This window comes from Pollachius pollachius (genome assembly GCF_949987615.1).
Source record: "Pollachius pollachius genome assembly, chromosome: 1".
In the NCBI taxonomy this organism is placed as follows: Eukaryota; Metazoa; Chordata; class Actinopteri; order Gadiformes; family Gadidae; genus Pollachius; species Pollachius pollachius.
The window spans coordinates 44,924,852-44,951,913 of record NC_136934.1 but is presented as its reverse complement, the minus strand read 5'-3'; the positions used below and the strand labels follow the sequence as shown (position 1 = coordinate 44,951,913).

Below are 27,062 nucleotides of genomic sequence, written 5' to 3'. Positions count from 1 at the left end.
TCTCTTGGCGTCCCATGTTTTTTCTTTCTTTCTTTCGAGCTAATTTTAGGATTGCCTCCTTCAAGAAGGTTCTAACGTATTGAGTCTCTGGACCTCGCAGTTAAGAGAGTGGAGATGTAAAGGCAGCTGACTAGGAGGCCTACATCACCTGCATTAACATGGACCCTAGGGAATGATGTATGCTTTGGCCTTTTAGTTTTCCATGCATGCATACATACATTTCAATCATTTTAATTATACTTCTATCTATAATGAGCACCGCATTCTGAAAGCTTCTTTTTTTTACCATATTGCACATATGGTGAAAACAACAATACAGAAAGTGTGCAAAAAAAAATAGTAATAATAATTTGACTGACAAAGACCCTAATTAGTTTTCAAATCTTCAATCCGAGATTCATTACAGCTTTTGACAGTGTCTATTGTTCACATCCTCTTTGTATATTTGGGATGCACTTGGTAAGGTGGCAAAGCCTGTAAGCCTGTGAAAACCTTTCGAGTAATGATTCCCCGATGGCAAGATGGCTGTCCTCTGTTCCGCATGCTTTGCTTGGCAGTAGTAAAACGAGGAGAAACCTAAACAATAAACGACCCAACAATAATAACCTGCATCTCTTTGGAATAACAGGATCTTCAAAACACAACATGGGGCTGAACATGAAAGTGACTATAGAGATAACAGTATGACATACAGTGATTGAACCTTACGTAAACACACACACACACACACACACACACACACACACACACACACATCCTCTCCTGCCATGTTAGGGACTTGTGAGGACCTGTCACTGAGGAGGAATGCAGCAGGAGACAGAGGACAAACAAACGCCATTCATTCACACACACACACACACACACACACACACACACACACACACACACACACACACACACACGAACATAGACCCTTTGAGGGGAAGTAGATACAAGCATAACTCTGGGTATTGTTCAAGTGTCCCCCTTCATACACACACACACACACACACACAAACGCACACACAGACACACACAACCACTCACACATGGACTACTCTATTATGCTAATTGCCAATTTGGCAGTTACCCAATGCACCAATTGAGAAGCTTACGGTCCTATTCTCCCCGTCTCAATAGAAAACACTGATGTGTGTGTGGCTGTGTGTGTGTGTGTTATCAGTGAGGCTTCAGAGTTGATCTCTTGTGTGTTAGGATGTGGATTTCTCTCTGGCTCAGTAGCACAGCGATGTTCTCTTTCATTAGTTTGGACTAAATGCACACGCTCTTCGCTGCCAACCCAGCATCAGTGTTCCAAACGGGTGGTCTTCTCGCACGTCAGCTGTCCCCTGGGGGAAAATTTTGTTTTAAAATTTGGTAATGAAATCAATTGCAGGACAATGAAAAACGAGTGCAATCTAATCACAAAGGCAATTTGTAGTTTTGCTGTCCTTTCAGCACAATGTAGGCCAAATAAGTCAATGGTAGCCTATTATGTGTGTGTGAAAAGGGTTTAAAAAAAGATATATATCACATCGTACATGTGGGCTTTTTACACAGTACTTACTGTGTCACAAAACTGCAACATTAATGCTACTTTTAATTTATATCTGCATTTCTGCTGATGCGACATCTTGATAAGACGGTTTGAGGGAATGCCTTGCATGTAGTGCACTTATACTTGCCTTGTGAGTTTGTCTGTGTGTGTGTGTGTGAGTGTGTGTGTGTGTGTGTGTGTGCGTGATTGTTTACGCCCACAAGCAGAAGCCATTGTTATCAAGAGGAATGAATGGAATGGAGCCGGAGGGATAGACATTTGAATGAGTATGTAAACACTTTTTTTTGCACCCTCAACGATATGATTAAAGCACATAATCATCCAGAAACAATAACTGTGTTACGCAAGCTCCCCACTGAGTTGTGTGTGTGTGTGTGTGTGTGGGGGGGGGGGGGGGGGGGGGGAGGGATCATTTCCCTTCGACATGTATCTGTGAATGCCAGGTTTGATCCATGAAGACATCTCCTTGTTTCATTGTGATCGAGTAACAATGTGGATTGTTTTGGTCATCGTCTACTTAAAACTCATTCGTCCTCCATCTCTTTCGACCGGGGACACAGTCTGCTGAGTTGGCTTATCCCACCCTATCTAATCAAGTGTTCAACTAACGCCCACACGCACACAAGACAGACACATTTACAAGACACGCACATACACACTCCCACACACAATTTTTTTCCCTACAGCATAATCCCCCCAAAAAGTAAAATAATTGCATTACCTTCAGAAATCGTCTTTCAGGGCAAATAAACATTATTTTCAACAGATCAACAACTCTTTTCCACCTGGCAAACAATTAGCCACCACATGGTTTTTTATTTTTGGTTGCAATGAGTGACAAACTTTTTACAATCAGGTATTTGTTAAATACTTGATTTATGTGCACAGCCTTGGATGAAACGCTAGGTTTCAACATCCTTAATGAAGGTACAACAGCTGCCAACGACATCCAATTACCTCTGACGTCGTCTCTGAGCGTCCCAGAGCACGCCATGATCCGATTGAAACAATATCGTTTTGAAACTCATATTTGCCAGCCACTGCTATTCAGCAGATCTCAGTGATGAATGGTACGATTCGACATTTAGCCGTGCCATTCCTCCCCGCTGCCAGGTGTGACTTGACAACGTAAAATGTTATTTGTTATACATCTGTCTGGCATTAAGTAAAGTTGTGAGTTAACAAAATATAAGCAATAAATCATTTGTGTTCTTGCCTTTGAAACTGTGCTCTCATACACCGCCCTTTTGACCTCTGTGAACCTGCTACAACTTTGTGACATCACATTTTCAGTGGGAAATTAATATCAGAAATATTCTCTGGACAGCCATTGGAAGGCACAAGGAATGTTCAGGCAAGAAGATATTTTGAGGACACAAAACACTATTTGGTCACACATTTTCAAGAAACTAGTTTGACCGTTGCCCCTTTGCGCACCGATAGTGTTGCTATGATTGGAATTTTATCGGGGACGATACTTGAAATACAACGGCATCGTACTTGAGAATTACTCATTATACAGAAGTCAAACACAGTCGGAAACATTTTAGGAAATGACTTCCACATTCTCCTATCCTCATGTCTAGTCAGACCATGACTATAGGCCACATGCATAGTAAAGGTTTCTTCTCATCAATAATATTATACATGGTTAATCAATGAGCAGTCTCGATACCAGGCATAATCCAGGACTTTCTGCAATTGGTTCATTGGTGAATGTTTAGAAAACTATAGGCTAAAATAGGAATGATTTAAATAAGGTTGCTGATAAATCAACCAAGACTTCAAAATATATTTCACTTATGTGCTACAAGTCAGATACACTCTGTGCTAAAAAACCTGGCAGCAATTTAATTTGATCAGATGTCATGTTGAGGTTATTGAAGCAATTTGAGCTTAGCTGAAAGAAGGAAATGTTTATCATTAACATTTTGTAAGGTCACAAAATGTTAATTGCTAAACAATTTCTCATATTACCATCCCTGCGATAATAACTCAAATCCAAAACATTTATGCCAGATGTTGGCTTATGATAATACCTATTTTACTTGAAATTTCAGGAGAAACTCTGCATCATTATTCATCATCATCCATTGCTATTCAATTTATGTTTGCAGTTTTTGGAAAATAAAATATTTCAACAAACTCTTCACATTAAATCCTGTACACGGTCAATTTTTACAATCTAGTCTTTCTCCCGGCAAAAAGACAGATGCATATTCGGTTTCTCTAAATAAAAAAATAAAAATAAACCACTTAAAGTCCAAGTTGTATTGTGGAACCCTTAACACAATGGATGTGAACTCAGTCAGTCAGTCACGTCTCCACGGCTCCACTCCTTTGAAAGAGACGCGACCGTGGTGTCTCACGTCCTCACTTCCACAGGCTCCTGTTCTCCTCCTGCTTTCTTCCTCTTAGCTCCGCAGGGAAAGAGGTGCACGTCCACACATTGGTCCCAGCATCGGGAAGAGCAGAAAGACAGAGATTTACAGAACGTCATCATACGGGTCAGAGACCCAAATAATAACGTGGACTTCCCTCACACAACCTCCCTCCCCGGGTCCAGAGAGGTTCTCAATAAGTCACTTCTGTGGTTCCTTTTCGTTTTTTTTTTTGTTTATGATAGAACCACGGCCTCTGAGGAGAAGGGTGCGGTCAGGCCACGAGTCCTAGGCGGCTGATCTTGGCGGAGAGGAAGGAGTGGAGGATGAAGACGATGGGCTTGGGACACGAGTGAAGGTCCAGTTGCTGGGAACACAAAGCGAGAGGAGGGGAGAGGGCAGAAGGAGGTCAGGGATGCAAGGAGGCCCATCCGAGAGATAAATGTTTCAAAAAACTGTTTGAACAGAACGGCGCGTACTGTCCCTGAACACAAAGGCGCCCACACAGAACACAGAGAGGAACAGAATGATACAGAGAATCCAACAAATAAGTCACTAGCCAAGTGAGTCAGGGCCAGGTTCTATTAAAGATTAAAACAAACAAACACACAAACACTGTACATACAAAACCACTCGCACCATCAGCAATTCCACCTGCCAGGCATGGATGATAGTTTCAACCACAAGGTCATAGCTGTAACTTCATCTAACTTCACATCCACACACGCTATACGAGTGCAAACAAAGCGTTGTTCGTAAAGGCGATTGTTTCACTCTCCTCAAATCGCAAATTGAAAACAGCTGTGAGATAGTGATGCAAAGAGAAATGAGTTTCTCCCTCTAAGCAGGCACGTAGAGAACCGTGGTCTCTAAACCATTTAAATCCTTTAAGATTACAAAATTGTTGAATTTAAAACAATTGAAGATCTGTGATGTTTTGACTATGTGAGGGGGCACACTCACACACACACGGTTCATAGTAAAGTAATCCAAAAAAATCTAGGATGGTTTACATTTCCTCACTAACTCGTTCATCAATGTAGTATGAGGAACCCTTGTAAAATCGAAAAAAGAGAAAAACGAAATGCTCCTTCTTTCCAAAACAGATCAAATCTTTGGCTTCATCAACCTGTCAAATAAACTAAATGTGTTGTTTCTGTAATGAAACACCTGACATGCATAATCATACTGGTGTTAAAGCGACAATTATGTCTCCAGACATGGTTATGGCTTCTCCATTCCTATTTAGCCAATGCAGAATCACAACTATTAACTAACAAATGTTGCCGGTTGTTTGCCAACCCAGTCAACTTTGCCAGACCAAAATGATTCAAAAAAGAATAATCCTAAATTGGTGGAGCTTGATAGCTTCCGATACTTTTTCTATTTACTTATTTTACTCCGTCAATTAAATCAAGTAACAGCTCACTCTGAGAGATATGCAAATATGTCGTTTATGTTAGGGATTATGTATAGAACGCCGGTCATTATCGGAAAAATAAGCCCCGACAGGACTTGCTTCGCCCTGAAGGGGCTTATTTTCCCGCATTGTCAAACATTTTAAATTTGTACAACAAATTTTTTGCAACCACTGGAAAATACGTTAACGAATGAATTCTTCAATATATTGTGTTCACGATACATGGTGCCTTTACGTGGCATCCCCCAACAAACACCCCATACACTGGCACAACACATTTAAAACTAATTTGTATGACCCATTTTTTCCAGCGGTTGCAAAAATGGGTCGCACAAATAACCGTCTTGAATATATCGCGCGAGTGTTGACTGAATCCCAGGACCGACTACAGAGGAGACCGGACACTCACGATCTCCCCCTCCTTGCCTCCGAAGTCCAGGCACAGCATGCGGATCCCGTCGTCGGACGACATGCGGAGCTTCTCGAAGGCGTAGGCCAGCAGCGCCGCCCGCCCCTCCTTCCCCCCCGCTCCCCCGGGGGGGGGCTCGGCCAGCACGGAGAAGCCCTGCTCGTAGTGGACCACCAGGCGACACTCCTGGCCCTGGTACAGGCAGCCTGGAAGACACACCACAGACGCCCCGCCCCCCATGTTTTTAAAGATTTATTTGTGCACTTTTGTGATTTATGATAGGGTTAGAAAGACAGGAAGGTATGGGAGGTAGAGGGGAGGTCATGCAGCAAATGAGCACGGGCAGGAATCGAACCCGGGCCCTTTAGGTAACGCACTCTACCCGGGGAGCCACCGGGACGCCCCAAAATCCCCCCAAGTTTTGGTGGGTTTTTGTTGGCTGTTTTTTGGTTGTTCTCGCTTGTCTCGATTCAAGGATTTCTTTTCCTCAGCGTTGTAAGGAACGTGTTGGTATAGTGTGACTATTACCACAATTTGGATTTTGCCATGTGACCAGACTTAACATTGACAGACACTCGGGACAGGTGATGCAAATACAATCTCCCCCCATTACGTTATGCTGTATTGAAATGAACACTGGGACACTTCCACCCCCTCTCCGTCCTAACTAACACAGTTCCATTCTTACACTGAACAGAAAACAGCAAACACATGTGGAACACATGACCGTGGAAAAAAGGTTAGATTGACCCAAACAATGACCCCATAAAGTTTCAATTGATTGATTGAACTCTGGAGGCGACCACCAATGCTAGGCAAGCCTGGGTAGGGTAGTATGGTAGGCTACCATCCTACCCCCCCCCCACACACAACCCCTTCAAGATTGCAACATCAAGCCCAAAGCCCACGGCCGTGTCGGTACACAGAAGGATATTAAGGCATTTTTTGAAATGCAAAAACAGACTTGGGTCCTTCATGAAGCGAGTGAAATGGCACAGCCACGCCACATTGGCGCTCTGTGTGGTTTGTACCATTAAAAACCACAGGATTCCAATTCTTTTTTGCGGCTCGCACTAGAAATATGCACTGAGATTTATGCTCCGTGTGCTTTGGGCGTCATTCATAATAGAGGCGGCCAGTCTCTGTCACGCTCCTCCAGTAACCTCAGCGTTCTTGTTTGGTCTTGCAGAATGCGGGCCGATGCAATCTCTGTGTAACCAACGGCTCTCTCTTTGCTGTAGGGGCCTCGTGCCCGTTCTCACTCTGCAGCATTGTTTCCCGAATATATCAACATGTGCACAGCCCAGCTGTTATCACCACACCATCACTCTCCCACAACATGAACACGCCTTCTCTCACTCTCTACCCCCCTATCTGATATATCTTCATTTTTGTTGTTTGTGTGTGTGTGTGTGTGTGTGTGTGTGTGTGTGTGTGTGTGTGTGTGTGTGTGTGTGTGTGTGTGTGTGTGTGTGTGTACACAACTAGAGAAAGCACATTGTTTACCCCGGTCAAGTGATACTCGTCTCCAGCTCCTCAAGGTAAATGAGGAACTTGGAGTATTTGTTCAACATTGTGCTCCTTTCTAAACTTTGAGAGAATCTAAACAAACAAGCGCTGCTCTAGGCTTTAGAGAACACAGCGTTCCTCATATACAACAGCAGATGGATGGAAGAGACACAAAAACATCTTTGCCGTCATCATTTGAACAATGTCCTGACGCACTTTGACAACCACGTTAGTGCTTGGCAATAAGGACAAATGTACCATCGGGATCACTAGTGGTGATTCCACAAAATGATCGTTAAATATCACGATGTGGTTATGATTTCAAACAACCATTCTTAAACAGTCTAACTGTTGCTATGATTGGCTGTAGGCCTATCTGATTGTGTCCAAAGGCATTTTGGTCTTTGCCTGTTGGTGATGTTCTGTGGAAATTGAAAAGCGGTTTACAGATTAATTGCAGTTTGCAATTCTTCTGGCGATGTCAGGCTAGCCTAACTGAGGGTCATTACACTGAAGTATATGGACATTTAAAACTGAAGCTAGTTTTCCTATTCTCAATTTCTAACCTCAGATTTGATCATTTGATATTGCCATACCTTCTCATCTTAATTAATTTATACTATAAAACTGGCTATCAAGATAAGATGATATCGTAATTTCATGATGATAACGAAATAATAATGAAAACAATGCTTCAAGTCAGAAGGCCTATTTTGTATCCCTGTAGTCCACGTTTTTAGGCTTCATTAGGGGTTGATAATTAGTATTTTGGACAGGTTGGACAGGTCGTTGTGTGAGGAGAACAACAGTTCTCCTCACACAACAGATCTCCTCACACAACAGTCCTCTGCTCCTCCTCTCAGCCTCCCAGCTCCTCCTCATTGTGCTGATGTCACCGCTCAACAATACAATACAGATGAACGGGAGCAGACAGCTGATCGTCTCCTAGCCCTTCGCTGGGATGGCTGTAGCATCATACACACCAAACACCCAATGGATGTCCAATATCTTTTTATCAATCTATATTGATGTTTGACATCCATTGTGTGTGACTTGCACACAAACACACATAGCCACCAGAGCCTGCCTCGTGTATGAAATTAAGCTGTATAGTAAAGTCGCCTTGCCTTTCTCTCTACACCAACACAGTTCCACACATGCAGGGCCTTGCATCGTTACAACGGGGGTGACAGGGGCGGGACTGGTGGTGGTGCTGGTGGTGGTGGTGGAGGAGGTGGAGGTGGAGGAGTTGGAGGTTGAGGAGGTGAGGTTGGGGGTGGAGGAGGAGGAGGAGGTGAGGTTGGGGGTGGAGGAGGAGGAGGAGGTGAAGTTGGTGGAGGAGGTGAGGGTGGTGGTGGAGGAGGTGAGGGTGGTGGTGGAGGAGGAGGTGAGGGTGGTGGTGGTGGAGGAGGTGAGGGTGGTGGTGGAGGAGGTGAGGGTGGTGGTGGTGGAGGAGGTGAGCGTGGTGGTGGTGGTGGTGGAGGAGGTGAGGGTGGTGGTGGTGGAGGAGGAGGAGGTGGTGGTGGTGGTGGTGGTGGTGGTGGTGGAGGAGGTGAGGGTGGTGGTGGTGGTGGAGGAGGTGAGGGTGGTGGTGGTGGAGGAGGAGGTGAGGGTGGTGGGGGTGATGGTGGAGGAGGTGAGGGTGGTGGTGGTGGAGGAGGAGGTGGTGGTGGAGGAGGAGGTGAGGGTGGTGGTGGTGGAGGAGGTGAGGGTGGTGGTGGAGGTGAGGGTGGTGGTGGAGGAGGAGGTGAGGGTGGTGGTGGTGGAGGTGAGGGTGGTGGGGGTGGTGGTGGAGGTGTGGGTGGAGGTGGAGGAGGTGAGGGTGGTGGTGGTGGAGGAGGTGAGGGTGGTGGTGGAGGTGAGGGTGGTGGTGGAGGAGGAGGTGAGGGTGGTGGTGGTGGAGGTGAGGGTGGTGGTGGTGGTGGTGGAGGAGGTGAGGGTGGAGGTGGTGGTGGAGGAGGTGAGGGTGGTGGTGGTGGTGGTGGAGGAGGTGAGGGTGGTGGTGGTGGTGGAGGAGGTGAGGGTGGTGGTGGTGGTGGAGGAGGTGAGGGTGGAGGTGGTGGTGGTGGAGGTGAGGGTGGAGGTGGTGGTGGAGGAGGTGAGGGTGGTGGTGGTGGTGGTGGTGGAGGAGGTGAGGGTGGAGGTGACGGAGGTGGTGGTGGTGGTGGTGGAGGAGGTGAGGGTGGAGGTGGTGGTGGTGGAGGAGGTGAGGGTGGTGGTGGTGGTGGTGGAGGAGGTGAGGGTGGTGGTGGTGGAGGAGGTGACGGAGGTGGTGGTGGAGGAGGTGAGGATGTGATGTTGGTGGAGGTTAGGGAGGAGGTGGTGAAGGTAAGGGCGGGGGTTTGGGAAAAGCTGTGCTAAAAGACATCGGAAAACAAAGTGTGATTGCAAAGAGACTCCCGAGAGCACAACACAACTTTAGGTTAGAGGAGGAAAGTGGGGTTGCCATAACGACCGGTGAGAAGAAAAGTTATTTAAGGATACATGACGATTATTTCACGATCCGTCTCCACCACGTTGTGTTCGTTACGCACAATAAGCGTCATGCTCAATGTTTACGGGACTAAATCTTCCCGAGCGCCGGTGAGAACACGCTCCCTCAGACCTAACCTGTACACGTACTTGCGGCAAAACATTGTTTGTTCTAAAGCATCTGTTGTTGAATCTGTGCATTTTAAAAATCGGCTCTGGCGACGCGAGAGAGGAGCTACGCTACGCTAGTCGCAAAGAAGCGGGCAAGCTTCCAGAGCTATTAACAAGCAGTTTGCAACAACAGACTCACTTTTGTTATTTGTTTTTTAATTTGGGGAGAGCATTTTGTTGTTATGTGTCACATCCTGAAACATTGAGAAGGTCCACCTGTTGCTGCACTCTTGCATAGCCAGGACTTGGTGACTCGAGAAGGTGTAATTATAGATAGAGATGTGGGACCGTAGGGAGACAATAGAGCTGCCACAACAACAATGTCCTAAGAAGAAAAGACGCATAACGAGAGAGAGACATGGTGCGAGAGAGAGAGACATGGTGAGAGAGAGACATGCTGCAAGAGAGAGAGAGAGAGAGACATGGTGAGAGAGAGACATGGTGCAAGAGAGAGAGAGAGGGTGTGAGAGAGAGAGAAACAGACAGAGAGACACACACACACACACACACACACATAGAGAGAGAGACATAGCGAGAGAGAGAATCACATACCGAGAAAGAAAAAGAGACTGAAGATATTGTCAAAGATACCAGGACTGCCAGTTTCCACTGCAGCACACAAGCAGACGTAAGACACTCGTACACATAGAAGGATATCCCCAAATCCCTTCTGTAAATAACTGATGTTTTGTCCACATTGTCCATATGGCTCAGAAATGCTTGTTTTTTTTGCAGTTGCAAAAGAGAGCACTTAAGTGTAGTGTATCGTGTGCATATTGCCTTGCAATTTTAAAGTGTCTTCAATCTAAAGATGATTGTCCATTCTCTAAGGGTACGTAAACCCCCATTAGAGCAGCGCTTCTGCCTACAAATAATAAACAAAATCGATTCAAGAAGTGGTGACAGTTTGAGCATTTTTTAAAAAGAACAGACACAATGGCTTCCATAGGAGCAAGTGCGAGGGGGCGTGGTCAAACGTTGTTTAAAACCCACGTCATCCTCGCTTGGGCTAGGGTGGGCATCCAATAGGAAACGACCAATCTGGAGAAGAGGTTTAAGCCAGAAATCATTGCATTTAACAGTATTCCCCCCAATACAACACAGAAATGTCCACCGATATTCCCTTAAGACCCAAAAGGTCTTCTTCTACTCCTGCGCGGCTGTGTCCCCGTTCTTTACACCTGTGCGGTTCAAGAACAGAGTTTACAGTGTACACGGTCGGACCCCCAGCTGCTGGACCACTCACTGGTGCTGACTTCCCGGATCATCTCGGCCGAGGCGTGGCAGCCGGTGATGATGTGCCTGGTCCACACCGACAGGTCCTGGGTGGTCTCGGCCCGGAACAGGTGGGCCTCGATACCCAGCCGCGTGCCCGTCCGGGTGGCGAAGGACAGCTCTGTGCCGCGATGGGGCGACCCCCCCCGGTCGGGACCGGAGTGGACCAGTCTGTCACACACAAACGCACACGTCACACTTCTAAAGAATTATCTTTGAAGGTTTAATCCTTTTTAGTGCAGAGTAAGATAGACAGGAAGGTATAGGAGCAAAGGACCGCGGTCAGGAATCAAACCCGGGTCGCTTTTACGAACTGAGGTAAGGACTGAGCCTTTAATGGTGCGCGCTCTACCCGCTGAGCCACCGGGGCACACATGCACATTGGTGTGGGAGAGCCTGGAGCAGGACGGAGCTGGAGGAGATGGTGAAGCTTTATTGAAGGGGGGACTCTTAGACACGCGAGAGCGGTCTGACCTCGCCGGTTCATGTTTCCATTTCCCGCTAAAGATCAGATTTCTCACATTGAAGTTTCTCGATGAACACCACCTGGCCAGTAGGATCTGTCCTCGCCAACTCAACTTTCCAAGCGGGTAATGTGGATCGAGCAATGAGTGTGGGGGAAGCTTAGGCTAAGGGTGCACAGAGCCACAGTCTGCTGCATTTCAAAAACAATGGCAGTGTCCGACAAAAGTGTAGCAATCGACGAGGCAATCGAAACTCAATTATCTGTAATCGACCGAATAACCATGTTGAAAGATGAACTGAGCTGTACCCTGAAGGCAGAGGAGATTCTATCGCTTTTCTTCCAACTAGACTTGGAAAGAGCGGCATTTAGTTCTTTAATCTGATTGGCTGGAGTTTTCTTTAACCGCGTAAGACTGAGTCCATATGTTCGAATCAATTACTGGCCAGCCAGACTGATCTTTAGCCAGGGACTGAAATGTGAACTTTTGAGATTAGGATGGTCTCACGAGGCTGGGTTACGCACCCCTCTGGTCCCATACTCATACTGGTCCGGTGGTTAGGATTAAAGAGGAGCTTACCATAGGTGCTCCTCAAAAGGAACACGTATGCAAAGGGAAAGAAGATGAAACACAAATAGAGAGTGACAGGTCCAAATCATGTTCTGTGCAGAAGCAACCTAACAACTAGTATAAGTACATAAAAGCCTGTCTGTGTGCAGAAAGCGTGAATAGCCAGGCTTAGAATTAACTCTGGAGTTGCTTTGAATGGGGCGGTGGGGGAAAAAATACAATAGAAATACCTTGGAGCCAAAGCGCATTTTACGTGGACAAACAAGCACAGAATAACGGTGAAGATCAACGTCATGGAGATCAATACACAAATCACAAATGAATTCGAAGATGGATATAACGATAATTGAGTGAAGATTTACAATCTCAATAAGCAAAGTTTCCAGAGTTACCAAATGTTGCCCACGACTACCATGAGACCGGTGGAGAAATGCCACCAAACAATGGATTGCATTGTAGGATGGCAGACGCAGTAAATAATGACAGAGTCATGACCTCATCCTGCAAACAGCTGTTTCCCAGCGCCTGCTATGTGTCCTGTCCAACAACAACTGATGCGAGCCAGCATGTCAAAGTAGCTCTCTGAGATATGATACAACACGGCTCTCAGGAAAGGGGCTCTGGATTTATTTTTAAGTATATTCTTATTTTTTCTCAACATGACTAGACATTTAAAGATTTGCCAGTCACGCTGAAGCAGTGTGGAAGTTGTATGGGATGCTTTGGTTGAGCTGTTTATTGTTCCTTCCTTTATTGTTAGGATTTAGCAAATCCATGTTTCTTTGAAGATAGGGAGTGTTTTATTTTAAATATGCAGTCCATCAGTGCCACACGAAAGACAATTCAAGGTTTCTTATGTTTAACAGTTGGTAGGGTTGTATTGTGGGGTGTGTGGGTGTGCGCGTGTGAGAGAGCAAACAGAGAATAGGCGTGTGTGTATGTTTGCTTAAGGTATGATTGATGTGTTTTTTCTGTATATAACAGTTAACAGACCTAACTGTGTGTGTGTGTGTGTGTGTGTGTGTGTGTGTGTGTGTGTGTGTGTGTGTGTGTGTGTGTGTGTGTGTGTGTGTGTGCGTGTGTGTGTGTGTGTGTGCGTGTGTGTGTGTAAGCGACTGAGGCTGATGGTTTAGGTATACGTGCATGTGTGTGTAATAAACCTGTTTGTGTAGTAGACCTGTGTGTATAACAGAGGTCGAGTGGGTGTGTTTGCCTAATGTGGTAGACCTACAGTCATGATTAGGAGACATTGGTAGGTTTTTCCTGTGTTGCCACCTCTGTCCTGTGAAGATCACTCGAACCATGGCTGAAATGCAATGTATTTACATTAATCACTTCTGAAAAGACAACTTTACTTTCTGCTGTATTCGGTTTTTGCTTTGAACATGGTTTAAAGCATAATATCCTACTTATTATATGATCGTGCACATATTAACGTATGCCATTTTGTCACGGTAACTAAACTAAAACTGTATTTTAGAGATAACAGGTGTCTCCCCAAAACACGAGGTAAAAATTCCACCTTCAATCGTACGTGGGTAACGGTCTTTTTGTGATGACTTTGTTAGTCGCTGTGTGGAGCTCTCTCTGGGCAGTGGTTGACCCAGAGAGAGTCAGGCTTCCCAGACACCAACAGTATCACGCGTCGGTGTGTGTGGATGTGTGGAGCTCCGTCTGTGCAGTGGTTTAGTTTGATGTCCGCGTGCAAGAGAGGGTTCGTCTTCTCAGTATAACACCACTGTGACTGGCGCATTTCATATACACAACCCTCACTATGTCCCTCGTACACAATGACGGTACTAAAAAGTTGCCATTGGTCGAAACACAGAAATATCTGTTTTAAATCTCTCAGTGTTCGAATTCCAGCTGGGTTCACTGGCTGTTTATTCGACAACATACTTGAGCCAACTGTGTTTGGCCTGAAGGTTTAATGAAAAATGCACCTGGAGCCCATCTCATTTCTAATCAAACTGTCTGTGTTTTTGTCCGTTTCTGTGTGTCTCTGTCTTTGTGTCGGTGTGGGTTTCTGTGCTTCTGTGTGTGTGTGTGTGTGTGTGTGTGTGTGTGTGTGTGTGTGTGTGTGTGTGTGTGTGTGTGTGTGTGTGTGTGTGTGTGTGTGTGTGTGTGTGTGTGTGTGCGCGCACCGTGTGGCTAACAGTGGGTAGGTGTGCTCAGGGCTCCCCCAGTGTGTGTGTGTGTGTGTGCGTGCGCACCGTGTGGCTAACAGTGGGTAGGTGTGCTCAGGGCCCCTCCAGTGTGTGTGTGTGTGTGTGTGTGTGTGTGTGTGCGTGTGCACCGTGTGGCTAACAGTGGGTAGGTGTGCTCAGGGCTCCTCCAGTGTGTGTGTGTGTGTGTGTGTGTGTGTGCGCACCGTGTGGCTAACAGTGGGTAGGTGTGCTCAGGGCCCCTCCAGTGTGTGTGTGTGTGTGTGTGTGCGCACCGTGTGGCTAACAGTGGGTAGGTGTGCTCAGGGCCCCTCCAGTGTGTGTGTGTGTGTGTGTGTGTGTGCGCACCGTGTGGCTAACAGTGGGTAGGTGTGCTCAGGGCCCCTCCAGTGTGTGTGTGTGTGTGTGTGTGTGTGCGCACCGTGTGGCTAACAGTGGGTAGGTGTGCTCAGGGCCCCTCCAGGCCTCAGGCCTCCGAGGCAGACTGCTGTACAGCAGCAGGTCCTTCTCCGTCACCACCACCAGCACGGGCTTCCACTGCTCCTTCTCGTTCTCCGTCTGACACACACACACACACACACACACACACACACACACACACACACACACACACACACACACACACACACAGAGTGAAACACAGTGAAACATGATATGCTTCATCGTATGACTCATACAAGTTAGCAGAGTTAAAATACATGTCAATACTTTTTTGTTGTGTTTTAGTGTACTTTATATTATTAGGGTGTGTGTGTGTGTGTGTGTGTGTGTGTGTGTGTGTGTGTGTGTGTGTGTGTGTGTGTGTGTGTAGCCTGGGAATAAGATGAGTCTGCGGGCTGGTATTTTATTTGCTCTGGCAGATGGTCCTTCGGTTCTGACAGACTCCAGCTGACCAGGCCCGGGTTAGGCAAATCACAACCGTTTGTCCAATAGCTTTTCTTTAGAAGAGGAACAACTGCCCTTGAATATTCTTTTCTTGATAAAAATCCTGCGCTTTCCGCACTTTTGACTGGATTTGGTCAAAGTTTAATTTCAGCTCGGAGCTACATCACACCTTTTGCTCTGATTGGTTGTAGGACTATCCAATTGTGTCCGGAGGCATTTCGCTCTGCCCCCTGTTAATAAAGCCCCTTGACTTAACAGAGAGATTCCAGACTACTTTGCATTTGCGACTTCTATGCTGCTGTAACACCGGCATTCCCCTTCAGGGATGAATTAAGTGCTCTTATTGTATCATAAATGTATAATGATCTATAGATATATCTATAGCGGCGGAGAGGGATGTGCCATGGGGAGAGAAAGTGAGAGGAAGCACATTGTTTTTAAAAATGTGTTAAAACTTGAATGTCACAATAGATTATATAGTTTCTCCAGCTGTGCCCACATCCACTATTGAAATATGCCTTGTTAAAATGGTTCTACAGCAAGAGATGACATCTGAGGAAGGGCCCGTCGGCCCGGTAGAAAGCAGAGCGGCGCCGAGGGTCTATTCCATTGATACAGACAGCGGTAACTGCTGGTGTCTGAAAGTATTGAGACCCACTTTGGGGCTTTTTCTCATTTCATTCGAATGCATAATACATCTCTCACTCTCTCTTGAGAATCGGAACAATATTATCTTTCGCATGTCACGATTTGTCAAGATCTGTGAATAAGGCAGTTACCTAGGTAGGTATTCAGGTAATCTTTGTGCGGCATTTGATCGTGAATGGGGATATTGCCATCCTTGAGGCGGAAGATGAAATATAATTTACAAACTCACGTATTCAGAAAGGTCTCTGACAATGCCTTGAAGTATTTCAACAGACCATACATTTGTCAACTTAGACTACAGCAGTTTGGTTTTGCTACTCTCCCTGACCGTATATTAGACTGTAGAGGACTGCTGGACCTTCATCCAACATCGCTGGCCTTAAAATAGTGGAGCAAAGAATAGAGGAACTGAGAATATCGACTCTGCATATCAAAGTCTAGTTCTTCTTTGAGACATAGGGTGCAAATTCAATTGAGCTTGAATCCCAAATAGGGCTTCACTCACTAGAGGAAGATAAATCCTCTTTTTGTAGTAGATGTCCTTCATCAACCCTTGATGAATTAGCCTCATGGTAGCCTCATTCCAAGTCGAATGGTGCAATCAAAGTAAAAGGCAACTCCATGATACTAAACTGCTGCATTGGCCTTGGAGGGCCATTGGAGATCTATGGATCTGCAGACGGGCGGACAACGCAATCTCCAATTTCACTGAGAAGAATGGTCGGGATTTCCTCAGCCCTTAAGGGGCAGAGCCGTTAGCGGCTGCTGCCACCCGATCATGTGTGATGTCATCAAAACAGCTGAATGACACAACAATGACCACTGGGAAGTGATCCACTGCCCACTCTCCCCCCTCTGGCTGGAAGGAAAATCCACTCTGCAGATAAGTGTGTCTGCAGTTGCCTGTGTTTGTGTTGCATTGTGACCGCGGGCCATGATACTAAGATACCACAGCGACTGAATGCGCTAAGCGCAGCACAACAGGGAAATGCCCTTATATGACTTTGTGTCTTACTATACGGCCAGCAGATGATTAAACGCTGACACAATGTTTACCAAATACAGGCACGCAAATGCAATTATGTACACGGGCAGACGCCTAACGTTTAACCTAATCTCCCTGCCCGGGTTTCCGAACACGCACACGCCCACGCTCACACGCACAAAGAAACGTTGGAAACATAATGAGATTAAAAAGTAACGCCAACACAAAGAACACTGCACAAGTGAACGAACAGCTCCTCCATCATGGCCATACACTGCTTCTCTAAGGAAAGCCTAGACCTTCTAATGGAGAGCTGGGGAGGGTCAGTGCAGACCCACCGGCCCCGGGCCGTCCGCCCAGAGAGGGCATCACACGGCTGGGGTCTGCCGGCTGCAACACACTCGCTACGGACCAGGGACGACCAGGGACCCCAGGCAGCAATAATACCAAGGTCCACGAAGCAAGCATTCTGAAGGACGCTGAGTAATGATGACCTAAGGTCTGGAAGAGGCAACAAACAAAAGATGAGCCAATCTACTGAGCGGCTGCCAGGAGCTGAGTGTATCCCACCACGAAGAAAGACGTGACAGCTGATCACACAGGGTTAAACTGTGGGGTGTCTATACTCTCTACTCTCTAACATTACTTAAAATAATAATCATCCCCTGTAACTCTGGCCGCCAGACATCACAGAGATCACCACGGAAACCAGACGAGCAATACGGTAATCCTCAATGGCAGACACTTTTATCCAGGATTCATAAGGGATGTTGGTTCTGTGAATACCAACTAACGGGAGCAGTGATTTCTCAACCACCGGGCTTTAAACCCATACTGGGCTGTGGACCACTGGAAACCTGGAGAAAGAGATTTTGAAAACAAGCCTGAAAACAGTAAACAAAAAAAACACCTAATGAGGACTTCCTTAAAATTCTAATATGTTTGATTATCATTTGAACAAATGATAATAGAACATATTCTATTTTTATCGCAACCAATTAAATTGAACAGCAAAATGAGCATATGGGTGTCATCAGCCCAGCTATAATTGCCCAAATGGTATGTATGTTTGCATCAAAGCCATTAGTCAACCAAATAGGTCTCATATAATATGCATATGTCCGAATAAAGGTTTTTCACAGCCTGTTACTATGCCGTTTGCGTTTGTTAATCATGATGCACATCCCATATAAGGTCACAGTCTTACATGGATCACTGATCAGGGACCGTAATTAGCTCTCTTTTTGTGGTGGATGGACGTGTTATACATAACTAAGATAACAAAAAAACAGACTTTGATCGGTTCATTTCTCTGGAAAGAGTTTGACGCCACACAATAATGAATCGGTTTAATAAATAATAATTTTTCTTTTTTTATTCGTACTAATGGTCCCACGATTGCTGTGTTTACCTGAAAAGGCATAGAACGATGGTCAAAACAAAAATCGCAACCCAAACACATTCACCTCCACCTCAAACACAGACACACAGACACACACACAAAGACCGTCATTTAATTGTAATGCTCTACCTGCATTGTGCTGAGCTCAGCTGAAGGACAAGAGCTGCTCTTTGTAGCAACGTTTCAGCAGGATTTTAAAGTTCAAAGTTCATGGTTATCTGTTAAACATTATGCTAAGAATGTGTTTCTGGGTAACTGTATAGGTATTCATTGTATGGAAGGCACAATCACGGAAGGTTAGTTTTAGTGTGAGCGTGCGTGAGTGTATGGGTGATAAAATGTGGTTGGAAACCTGAGCAGAGACACACACTGATACCAGAATCTCTACCTTTCCTGCGAGCCATCCCAGGTGGCGTATCTCCTTGCTGCCTGAAACACCCGCCCTCGTAGCGTTATGGACAAACTCCGCCAGGCCCCGCTAGCATAGGGAGACAATCCATAAATAGGGTTAGGGATCGTACAATAATCCATGGACAGGGTTAGGGATCGTACAATAATCCATGGATAGGGTTAGGGATCATACAATAATCCATGGATAGGCTTAGGGATCATACAATAATCCATGGATAGGGTTAGGGATCATACAATAATCCATGGATAGGGTTAGGGATCATACAATAATACATTGATAGGGTTAGGGATCATACAATAATACATTGATAGGGTGAGGGATCATGCAATAATATATTGATAGGGTGAGGGAACGTGCAATAATACATGGATAGGGTTAGGGTAGGGATCATACAATAATACATGGATAGGGTTTGAGATCATACAAGAAAAACTATCTTAGGTTTACACTAACACTTAACATTACAATGTAGTTGTACACATGCAGGTACTGTCTTATAAGCAACATAACATCATGCAAAAGTATGTACTCTACGGAACAGCACAGTACACAAATACAAGGCAAAGGTAAAGGCGTTACGGTAAGGAATAGCCGAAGAAGCGAGCTCCACTCAAGGGTAGGTTTGGGTTAGGCTGGTCCATAACATTACAAATGAATTACATGCGGTTATGGGGCGTTGCATTGTTTATTACATGTGCAATTACACTAACAAGGACACTAATGGAAAGCATTACCCTATCTTATGATCGCATTGCAACTGCAAACTATTAACAACATTTACTTAAAGTGACCATGCACTATACTGGCCCATTTGCATCCACGCGTCACTGAATGACCGAATGACAGCTCAGAAAGGAGACGACAATGGAGAAATGGGGATGCGTTATTTAACCATTTAAACACTATCAAACCCTTTGGCCTGACGCAGTCAAACCAAACTCTTTAATCTGTTAGAGTAGACTCGGAAACATAACGAGCGATAACGTCCCGTAAGCGGAGGTGATTAAAAAGGCCAGCGGCGAAAACAGCTTTGATCTTCAGAGGCAAGATAAACACTAACACAAACCAACAAACATAAACAGAAGCGAGGAGAGGAGAGTAAAGGGGAGGGGTGGTTTGGATAAGGTCTGAGGTATGCAACACACAAACACACACGGTGGTGTGTCTTCAGGAGGCCTCGAACCTCTGTGGAAGCCTACCTGTGTGAGTGTGGCGGTGGTGGCCTACCTGTGTGAGTGCCGAGGTGGTGGCCTACCTGTGTGAGTGCCGAGGTGGTGGCCTACCTGTGTGAGTGCCGAGGTGGTGGCCTACCTGTGTGAGTGCCGAGGTGGTGGCCTACCTGTGTGAGTGCGGCGGTGGTGGCCTACCTGTGTGAGTGCCGAGGTGGTGGCCTACCTGTGTGAGTGCCGAGGTGGTGGCGTGCATGGCGGAGAACCAGGCCTGGCTAGTGGCCCGGTCGGGGCAGCGCAGCACTAGGGTGTGGCGGGCGTCCGAGGAGTGCAGCTCCACGTGCCTGCAGCCGGCCACAGGAAGGGACGAGCAAAACATGTGCAGTTCAGATGATGTGCACATCTAGACAGTGTGATTTGATCCATGAGAAGTAATAATAATAATAATAATAATAATAATAATAATATGTTTATTTCATATAGCGCCTTCACACACTCATCGCTTTACAGTGTCATGAGCACATACGGAACAAGACAGCACAACACGAAGTTCAACAACACATACAAATAAAAATAAATACTATATACAGAGGGTCTATGCAGTGGTGGAAGAGGAGAAGTGTTCTTGAAACAGAAAGGTCTTGAGATGAGCTTTAAAAGAGGGAAGGAGGGACAGTCACGGAGGGATTGAGGAAGGGAATTCCAGAGTTGGGGGGCCATGGCACGGAAAGACCTGCCACCCAAGTAATTGCTTGTTGTCCGTGCGGTGTCAAGATAGGAAGCTGATGTTCATCAGCACCTTGTTTTCGGTTTATTTTTGTGTGTCCTGACAGGGCTTTGGGATTTTTTATACATTAGTCTACTTATGATCATTTACGATTAAAACTGATTGTTTCTTCCTGCTTTTGGGTTCAGTTGGTTTGTATTGCAATTTAATCGTCCGCAATGTATACATGAATGTACAAGATCCATTGGTGGTTCTTACAATAGTATATATGTTTACCTCTCTTCAGTCACAATCAGACAAAAGCAGAAGGCTCTAACAGGGAATCAGAGAGAGCCATACGTGTATGTCTTACAGACGCCAACTGATTATTTAGTAGGGCAGTATCAAAACACTCACGGACAGACGGTGGCCAGATATTAGCGAAATAATATTTGCAATTCTAGCGAATAAATATATACTTTCAGCGGGATTCAGCCAAATAAACTACAGCATACTAATGCCTGCTGTAGTAAGAACTAGAATTGCATGCAGACTCGCCTCAATTGAAGGAAAGTAACGTTTCATGGGAAAAAACACGGTTGATATGGGATGCGAGCAACGCAAAAAAGAGTGAATGGGTGTTCTTCTAGATATCATCCACGAGATTTATAGGGGATTTTTTTTTACCAGTATAAAACTCAGGGCAAAACCCCTACTAAAACCTGACAACAAGATAAACAACTGGACCCACTGCCAAATTACCTAATATGGAGCGACCGAGACAGGAATTAACTGTAAATTAATTTGGTCCGGCCTGACAAATCACCTTAAAAGGTAATCATTCTTCCCTTTCTGCCAAATAATTGTCAAACACAGTCGATACATTCTACACACTGACAGTGTTGACAATGATATGCCGCAATCTTCCTGAGATTTAAAACTAACATGTTTTTATTAATAAATTAAAAATAATAAATTAAGGTTAAATAAAAGATAAGACATTATTTTGACATTCTGGAGCGGAGCCATCAGCGATGTTCTCTGTTGCTATGGGGATAAACTCTCAAAGAGGGCCTCTGAACCTTGAAGCGAATACATTTTTTAAAAGCATTAATATGTCTTACATGATCTTCATCATGGTTATATATGCCATTCTACCACATTTACTTCACTAAGACCAGAATTGTGAGAAAGCAGCTGTCAAATCCTAAGGTTTGGCAGTCACCACCAACCAGTTTGTGAACATCCTACACTCTGCTCCAAACTTGCGTTCCTTTCGAGACGTCGAAGTGCCTTTTCACACCGGTGGCGAGGTGTGTGTGGACGGTCGGAGCTCTGTCTGGGCAGCGGTTGATGTTGATGTCTGCATCTGAGAGAGGGCTAAGCTTCTCTAACACTTATAGTAAAACGCCACGCATTGGATATACAACAATGGGCCTAGCCTAAAGAAATAAATCACCACGTTGCCGTGGGTCCCAGCCATGGGGACACCAGGCACCTCCCCTTCCTAGAAGTCTCAGCTGGAACAGTGGGGTTTAGTTACACTTAGAAGAAACGGCTGACTCAGATGCTAAAAATACTCAACCAAGTAATAGCTGTTCCATGCTCCCCAAACCTCCATCCCCCTTCATATTTTAATGTGTAATTATTCCAAGACTCTGGAAGAAGAAAAGGGAGGAAAAGATAAACACAATTCACGTGCATCCTATGTTCCCTCTACTGTGTGGGCTGTGTGGGGAAGTCTCTCTCTCTCTCTCTCTCTCTCTCTCTCTCTCTCTCTCTCTCTCTCTCTCTCTCTCTCTCTCTCTCTCTCTCTCTCTCTCTCTCTCTCTCTCTCTCTCTCTCTCTCTCTCTCTCTCTCTCTCTCTCTCTCTCTCTCTCTCTCTCTCGAGCTCCAGGTGTTCCTGGGTTAAAAATAGATTAAAATGAGTGTGTGTGTGGGGGGTGTGTGTGTGTGTGTGTGTGTGTGTGTGTGTGTGTGTGTGTGGGGGGCATTGAGGAGGCTGGACCAGTCTTGGCTGGGGGATGTCTGCGCTGGAGTTCTGTAGAGTGTGTGTGTGTGTGTGTGTGTGTGTGTGTGTGTGTGTGTGTGTGGGGATGTGTGTGTGTGTGTGTGTGTGTGTGTGTGTGTGTGTGTGTGTGTGTGTGTGTGTGTGTGTGTGTGTGTGTGTGTGTGTGTGTGTGTGTGTGTGTGTGTGTGTGTGTGTGTGGTGGGCTGTCAATGCTGGTGCTTGTCCCAGAGAGGGAGGCTGACTGCTGGGTGGGTGGGGGCCAGACCCACGAGGCTTTGAAAGGAAGCACTGGAAAAACGACAGCAAGGAATCCGTTTAGGAATCGACAGAACCCTCTAGACTACATAGAGGACTTCATTCAGATGACATGTCCTTCACATGTCCTTTCAGCTCAGAAACCTCTCGATATCCAGCACACCTTGATGTTTCTTCAAACCCACATCAGAACTGTGTTCTCATCTTTTCCCTGTGGGGCTATTGGTCCTTGCTTGTGTTGTGCTTTTGCAACTTCTACTTGCCCCTTCTTTCACTGGTGAAAACATCAATTATCGCACTACATTTGATACACCAAAGCTTAACATATTGTCCAGAGATACTCAAGAGTATACTTTATTGTGATGTGAATGAGACTGCTGTACACGGTGCTATAGTATTCTAGGTTGGAGCAACCTCTGGATATAGTATTTGAAAGCTCTGGGCTATTTTTACCCTTAAGTAAGCTCTAAACTAAACCGTCTAAATAGCATGAGAAAATGTCAAACAGTGGCATCGTTGTTTAGATAAGGCACCGTACAAAACTTCAATGACGTCAATGCTGGGTAGTGGTTGTGAAAGTGTAAAGAAGATTCTTGGACCAACGATAAGTAACTTAATAGAAAAGACTTTATCCCAACGTAAAAATGACGTAAAAAAAACACAACTTCTTTCCCTTTCCATACTGTCTCTTCTGGGTCTCGCCTCTCATGTCAATATTATCCTGTCTTCCATGCTCATCCTTCCCCTCTGCAATCGTGTTCTCAAGCTTCCCACTCATTTATTTATTCTCTTTTTTCCTTCTGTGTAGTTCCCCCTCTTGCTTTGGCCCCCTCTCCTTTAGCTCCTCTGCACTCCAAAATAAACCCCAGCCTCATCTTCAGCTGTCTGTCAGCGTATGCTCGTGGGTGCTCGCAGACATCTGCCGCCCAGAGGAAGATGCTATTCCACGGGGAAATGCAGAACATTACTAATTATAGTAACGGGGAGACAAGCACCCGCTTCCTTTCTCGTTCCATGTCCTTCTCGGAGGCCCACATGCTCAACCGAGTTAGTTCGCCCTTTTGACCGCTCCAACTCCACCACTGGCTAATGTTGAATGAAACACGGGAAACACAGCCAATCAAATACAACGGCTCGGATTCTAAGATGATTCGGTTGGGGCTAAAGTGTCACGAACATGTGAACGCTGAAAGTTGAAGTCGAGAATTTAGTTTTCTCCCTCGAGGATACTGACATGAAGATGTGCGAACATCAAAAGCCTAAGGGTTTGTGTTGTTTATTGTGTTTTTTGAGTGCGGTAACTCTTAAACATTGACCAAACGGAACGCTGACTGGACATAATTGTAGCCTAGCACAGCGAAAATTTTATTAAAACATAATACACGGAAGCCAGTAGTCAAATGGTAAATTAAACAACCTTAAACAATATTTAAAACTAGGTGATGAAACCAATACTGGTCTTAAACAGCGAAGTTCCTTGGCAAAAGAAAAAATATCCATTTTATCTTTACTTTCTGTACTTAAGCTCCAAAATATAACTTGCTTGATAGAATGATGGACACATTAAACCAAAGCAAGGCAATCACATCTAAAGAAGATACAAGTCAGATGAAATTTATAAATTATTTAGGAAATAGGAATTCTATCTTCATGTTTTACAAAGATACTGAGTTTATAATTGGATACCTTGCTTTACGGCATTTGCACGCTATTGTTGAGTTCAGTATTTGACAATTTCCTTCCACTCAGGTGTAGTCACTTCAGTCACATGACTCGAGGTACACAGAACACATAAAAACCCCAGGTGCTGCAAAATATCCTAGCAAATGTTATTTTGCTTCTCAAATTCCCCAAATATTACTTGAGCTGGAACTTGTGTTTCCTTGCCAGCAACAAAACAATGTAACTCATCTAAATTGTCATTGGCAAGAATGCAGCACAAATACAATGCGTTTTATTTCATAGTTTTGCTTCTATTAAAATACTTTTGCCATAAATGATGCCAACAGCATCTCTGGAGAAGCCTTCTCATCTTGCCCACAAGTCCTGACTTGTGTTTGTGTGCTTGTGTGTGATTGTGTGGCAAGCGTTTATGTTGTTTTGCTGCACATTTAAAGTGTTAAACAAATCTTGGACGTGCCAGGCATGAAATGTAACTTTGAAGCGTCTGCTGTGTATTGTTGCAACGGGACTTTGATGCGGTCTCTGTCAACCAATAGCTTTGGAGGAAACGTGAAATTGAACTATCTGAAAGGCTAAGCCTTTTTTTCAACAACAAAAAAAACATGTGTATGCAGCAAGGACGCGGATGCGCACACACACACACACACACACACACACACACACACACACACACATAAGCAAGCATGCACACACACAAGCAAGCTCTTATGCCCCCAGACACAACAAGCAAGCAGGTACAAACACTCACTCACTCTGCAAATGGCTGGGAAGAGCAGGAAGGTTGGGAACGAACAGTGGATGGATCAGAAACCGACCCGAATTGCAAGAAGCAATACAAAGAAGCAATATTTCATCCCCTTTCCGTCTCGTATGTTTCTGATGAATCCCCGATTTGATGAATACTGTTATTGTAACCTTTCCATGCTAGTTTGGTATTTGTTTGTCAAGTGACTTCATTAAGTTTAGGAAAACCAAACACAAAAGGGCAAGAGGCCAAGAGGGAGAGAAGAGCAGATTTGTACTGATGGACATATTCAGTTAACTAGTGATGGAAAACAAAGACCTCCAGAATGGGAACACAAATACACAAGGGAGGGAGAGAGAGGGGGAGAGGGGGTAAGACGGGGGACACAGAGGAGAAGTAACAGAACACGGAGCTACAGAAGGAAAGCATTCTACCCAAAAATCCAATATACGCCAAGCCAACGCCCCTCTGGAGAACGCACCATGACAACAACAAAACACAGGGTCTGTGTTTCAGTGGGTGTCGGTGTGTGTGTGCCTCCCCCCACCTTTTGTCGGGGTCCACCTCCGTCAGGGAGCGGGTGACGTAGCACATCTTGAGCGGTATGCAGCGCCGGTCGCCCTGCAGGGGCAGGGGCAGTGACCGGGGTGGGGTTGGGGCGAGGCCGGGCGGGGCCGCTGGGGGCCTCTGGAAGGGCGGAGAGATGCTCACCCGGGGCGACTCGGGGGGGGGCGTCTCCCAGCCGATCTCCGACACCGGGGAGCCTTTCTTTACGTAGGGCGTGGCCTCACGCATGTACTTCACTGGAAGGGAGAAGGAAGCTTCAAATTAAAAGTTCTCATATTTTTCCTTAAGAGTGACCAGCTGTTCCCTAATACTCTCTCTTTCTCCAAATGTTCTGAACTTTTTCCAAAAAAAGTTCACACCTTTTTCTCTCAAAATGGCCCAGACTTTCTCCTCGATACCAAACTCACTTCGATTGCATGGAAAACGCCCCGTTCTTCATCTAATTAAATCACAGATCTGTGATGGGTTATGTAACACATGACTTTCACAAAATGAACAAATCATAAATCATATCAAAATCATTTTCACAACCTCAATGCTGCAAAAGCCTTTTCTAAAGGTTATTAGAATATAAATGCGGCACTATTACACTGATTTAATTGGGTTTGGGGGAAACCACAGTCACACAGAAGGTCATTGGCCAGGTTATATTTTATTGAAAACATTTCCAACATGTTTGTGTGCGTCTTCTTGCTAGTCAACACACTTTTGACTAGCGTGTTTTTTTTAACAACACGTACATCTGTATTCAAGCCTGCCATAGATAGAAGTCTTGACAGACACGTTCACATCTTCTGAACCCACACAACATTTAGTAGGACTACTTTCACTGCACTGAGGGGGAAGGCGGAACATCTTTGTACAAACACACATCCAGTGTGTATCCCTCTTTATAGAACATAATTTAGAATTCAGTTTGATCTGAACACAAACTAGTTCAATTAGCTTACTCAGTGCATAAGGTGGTAATTTTAATCTTCCAAACCTGGAAAATTCAATCTTTACCAGAATGAACTACCTTTTCCATATCTGCAAACGGGAACTCGGAAAGGATGCCAAATTAAAAAAAATAAGAAAATAAATAAATACTGCAGTCCTTTTTTGTTTTGTTTTGTTGCCCTAAATTCTCTGGGACTCCCAGAATGCCCCGGTTGTTTAATTGGCATTTCCCAGTGTAGTTGCCAGTTATAATTGGCATAATGCCGTTGGCATTTGTGGAT

General features: G+C 45.2%; 1 protein-coding gene across 1 annotated transcript in view; it reads right to left on the bottom strand.

Annotated features, from left to right (window-relative positions):
* Nucleotides 1-2,309: 2,309 nt before the first annotated feature.
* sntb1 (syntrophin, basic 1) overlaps nucleotides 2,310-27,062 on the bottom strand; it is a 29,187-nt gene continuing 4,434 nt past the window's right edge. Inside the window, exons 2-8 of the mRNA XM_079747848.1 lie at nucleotides 25,823-26,078; nucleotides 20,101-20,218; nucleotides 18,682-18,771; nucleotides 14,795-14,931; nucleotides 11,146-11,345; nucleotides 5,748-5,953; nucleotides 2,310-4,285 (exon numbers count right to left, since the gene is read on the bottom strand). Of these exons, the coding sequence (XP_079603974.1) occupies nucleotides 4,193-4,285; nucleotides 5,748-5,953; nucleotides 11,146-11,345; nucleotides 14,795-14,931; nucleotides 18,682-18,771; nucleotides 20,101-20,218; nucleotides 25,823-26,078 (1,100 nt within the window). The 3' untranslated portion in view covers nucleotides 2,310-4,192. The remainder of the gene's footprint in view (nucleotides 4,286-5,747; nucleotides 5,954-11,145; nucleotides 11,346-14,794; nucleotides 14,932-18,681; nucleotides 18,772-20,100; nucleotides 20,219-25,822; nucleotides 26,079-27,062) is intronic.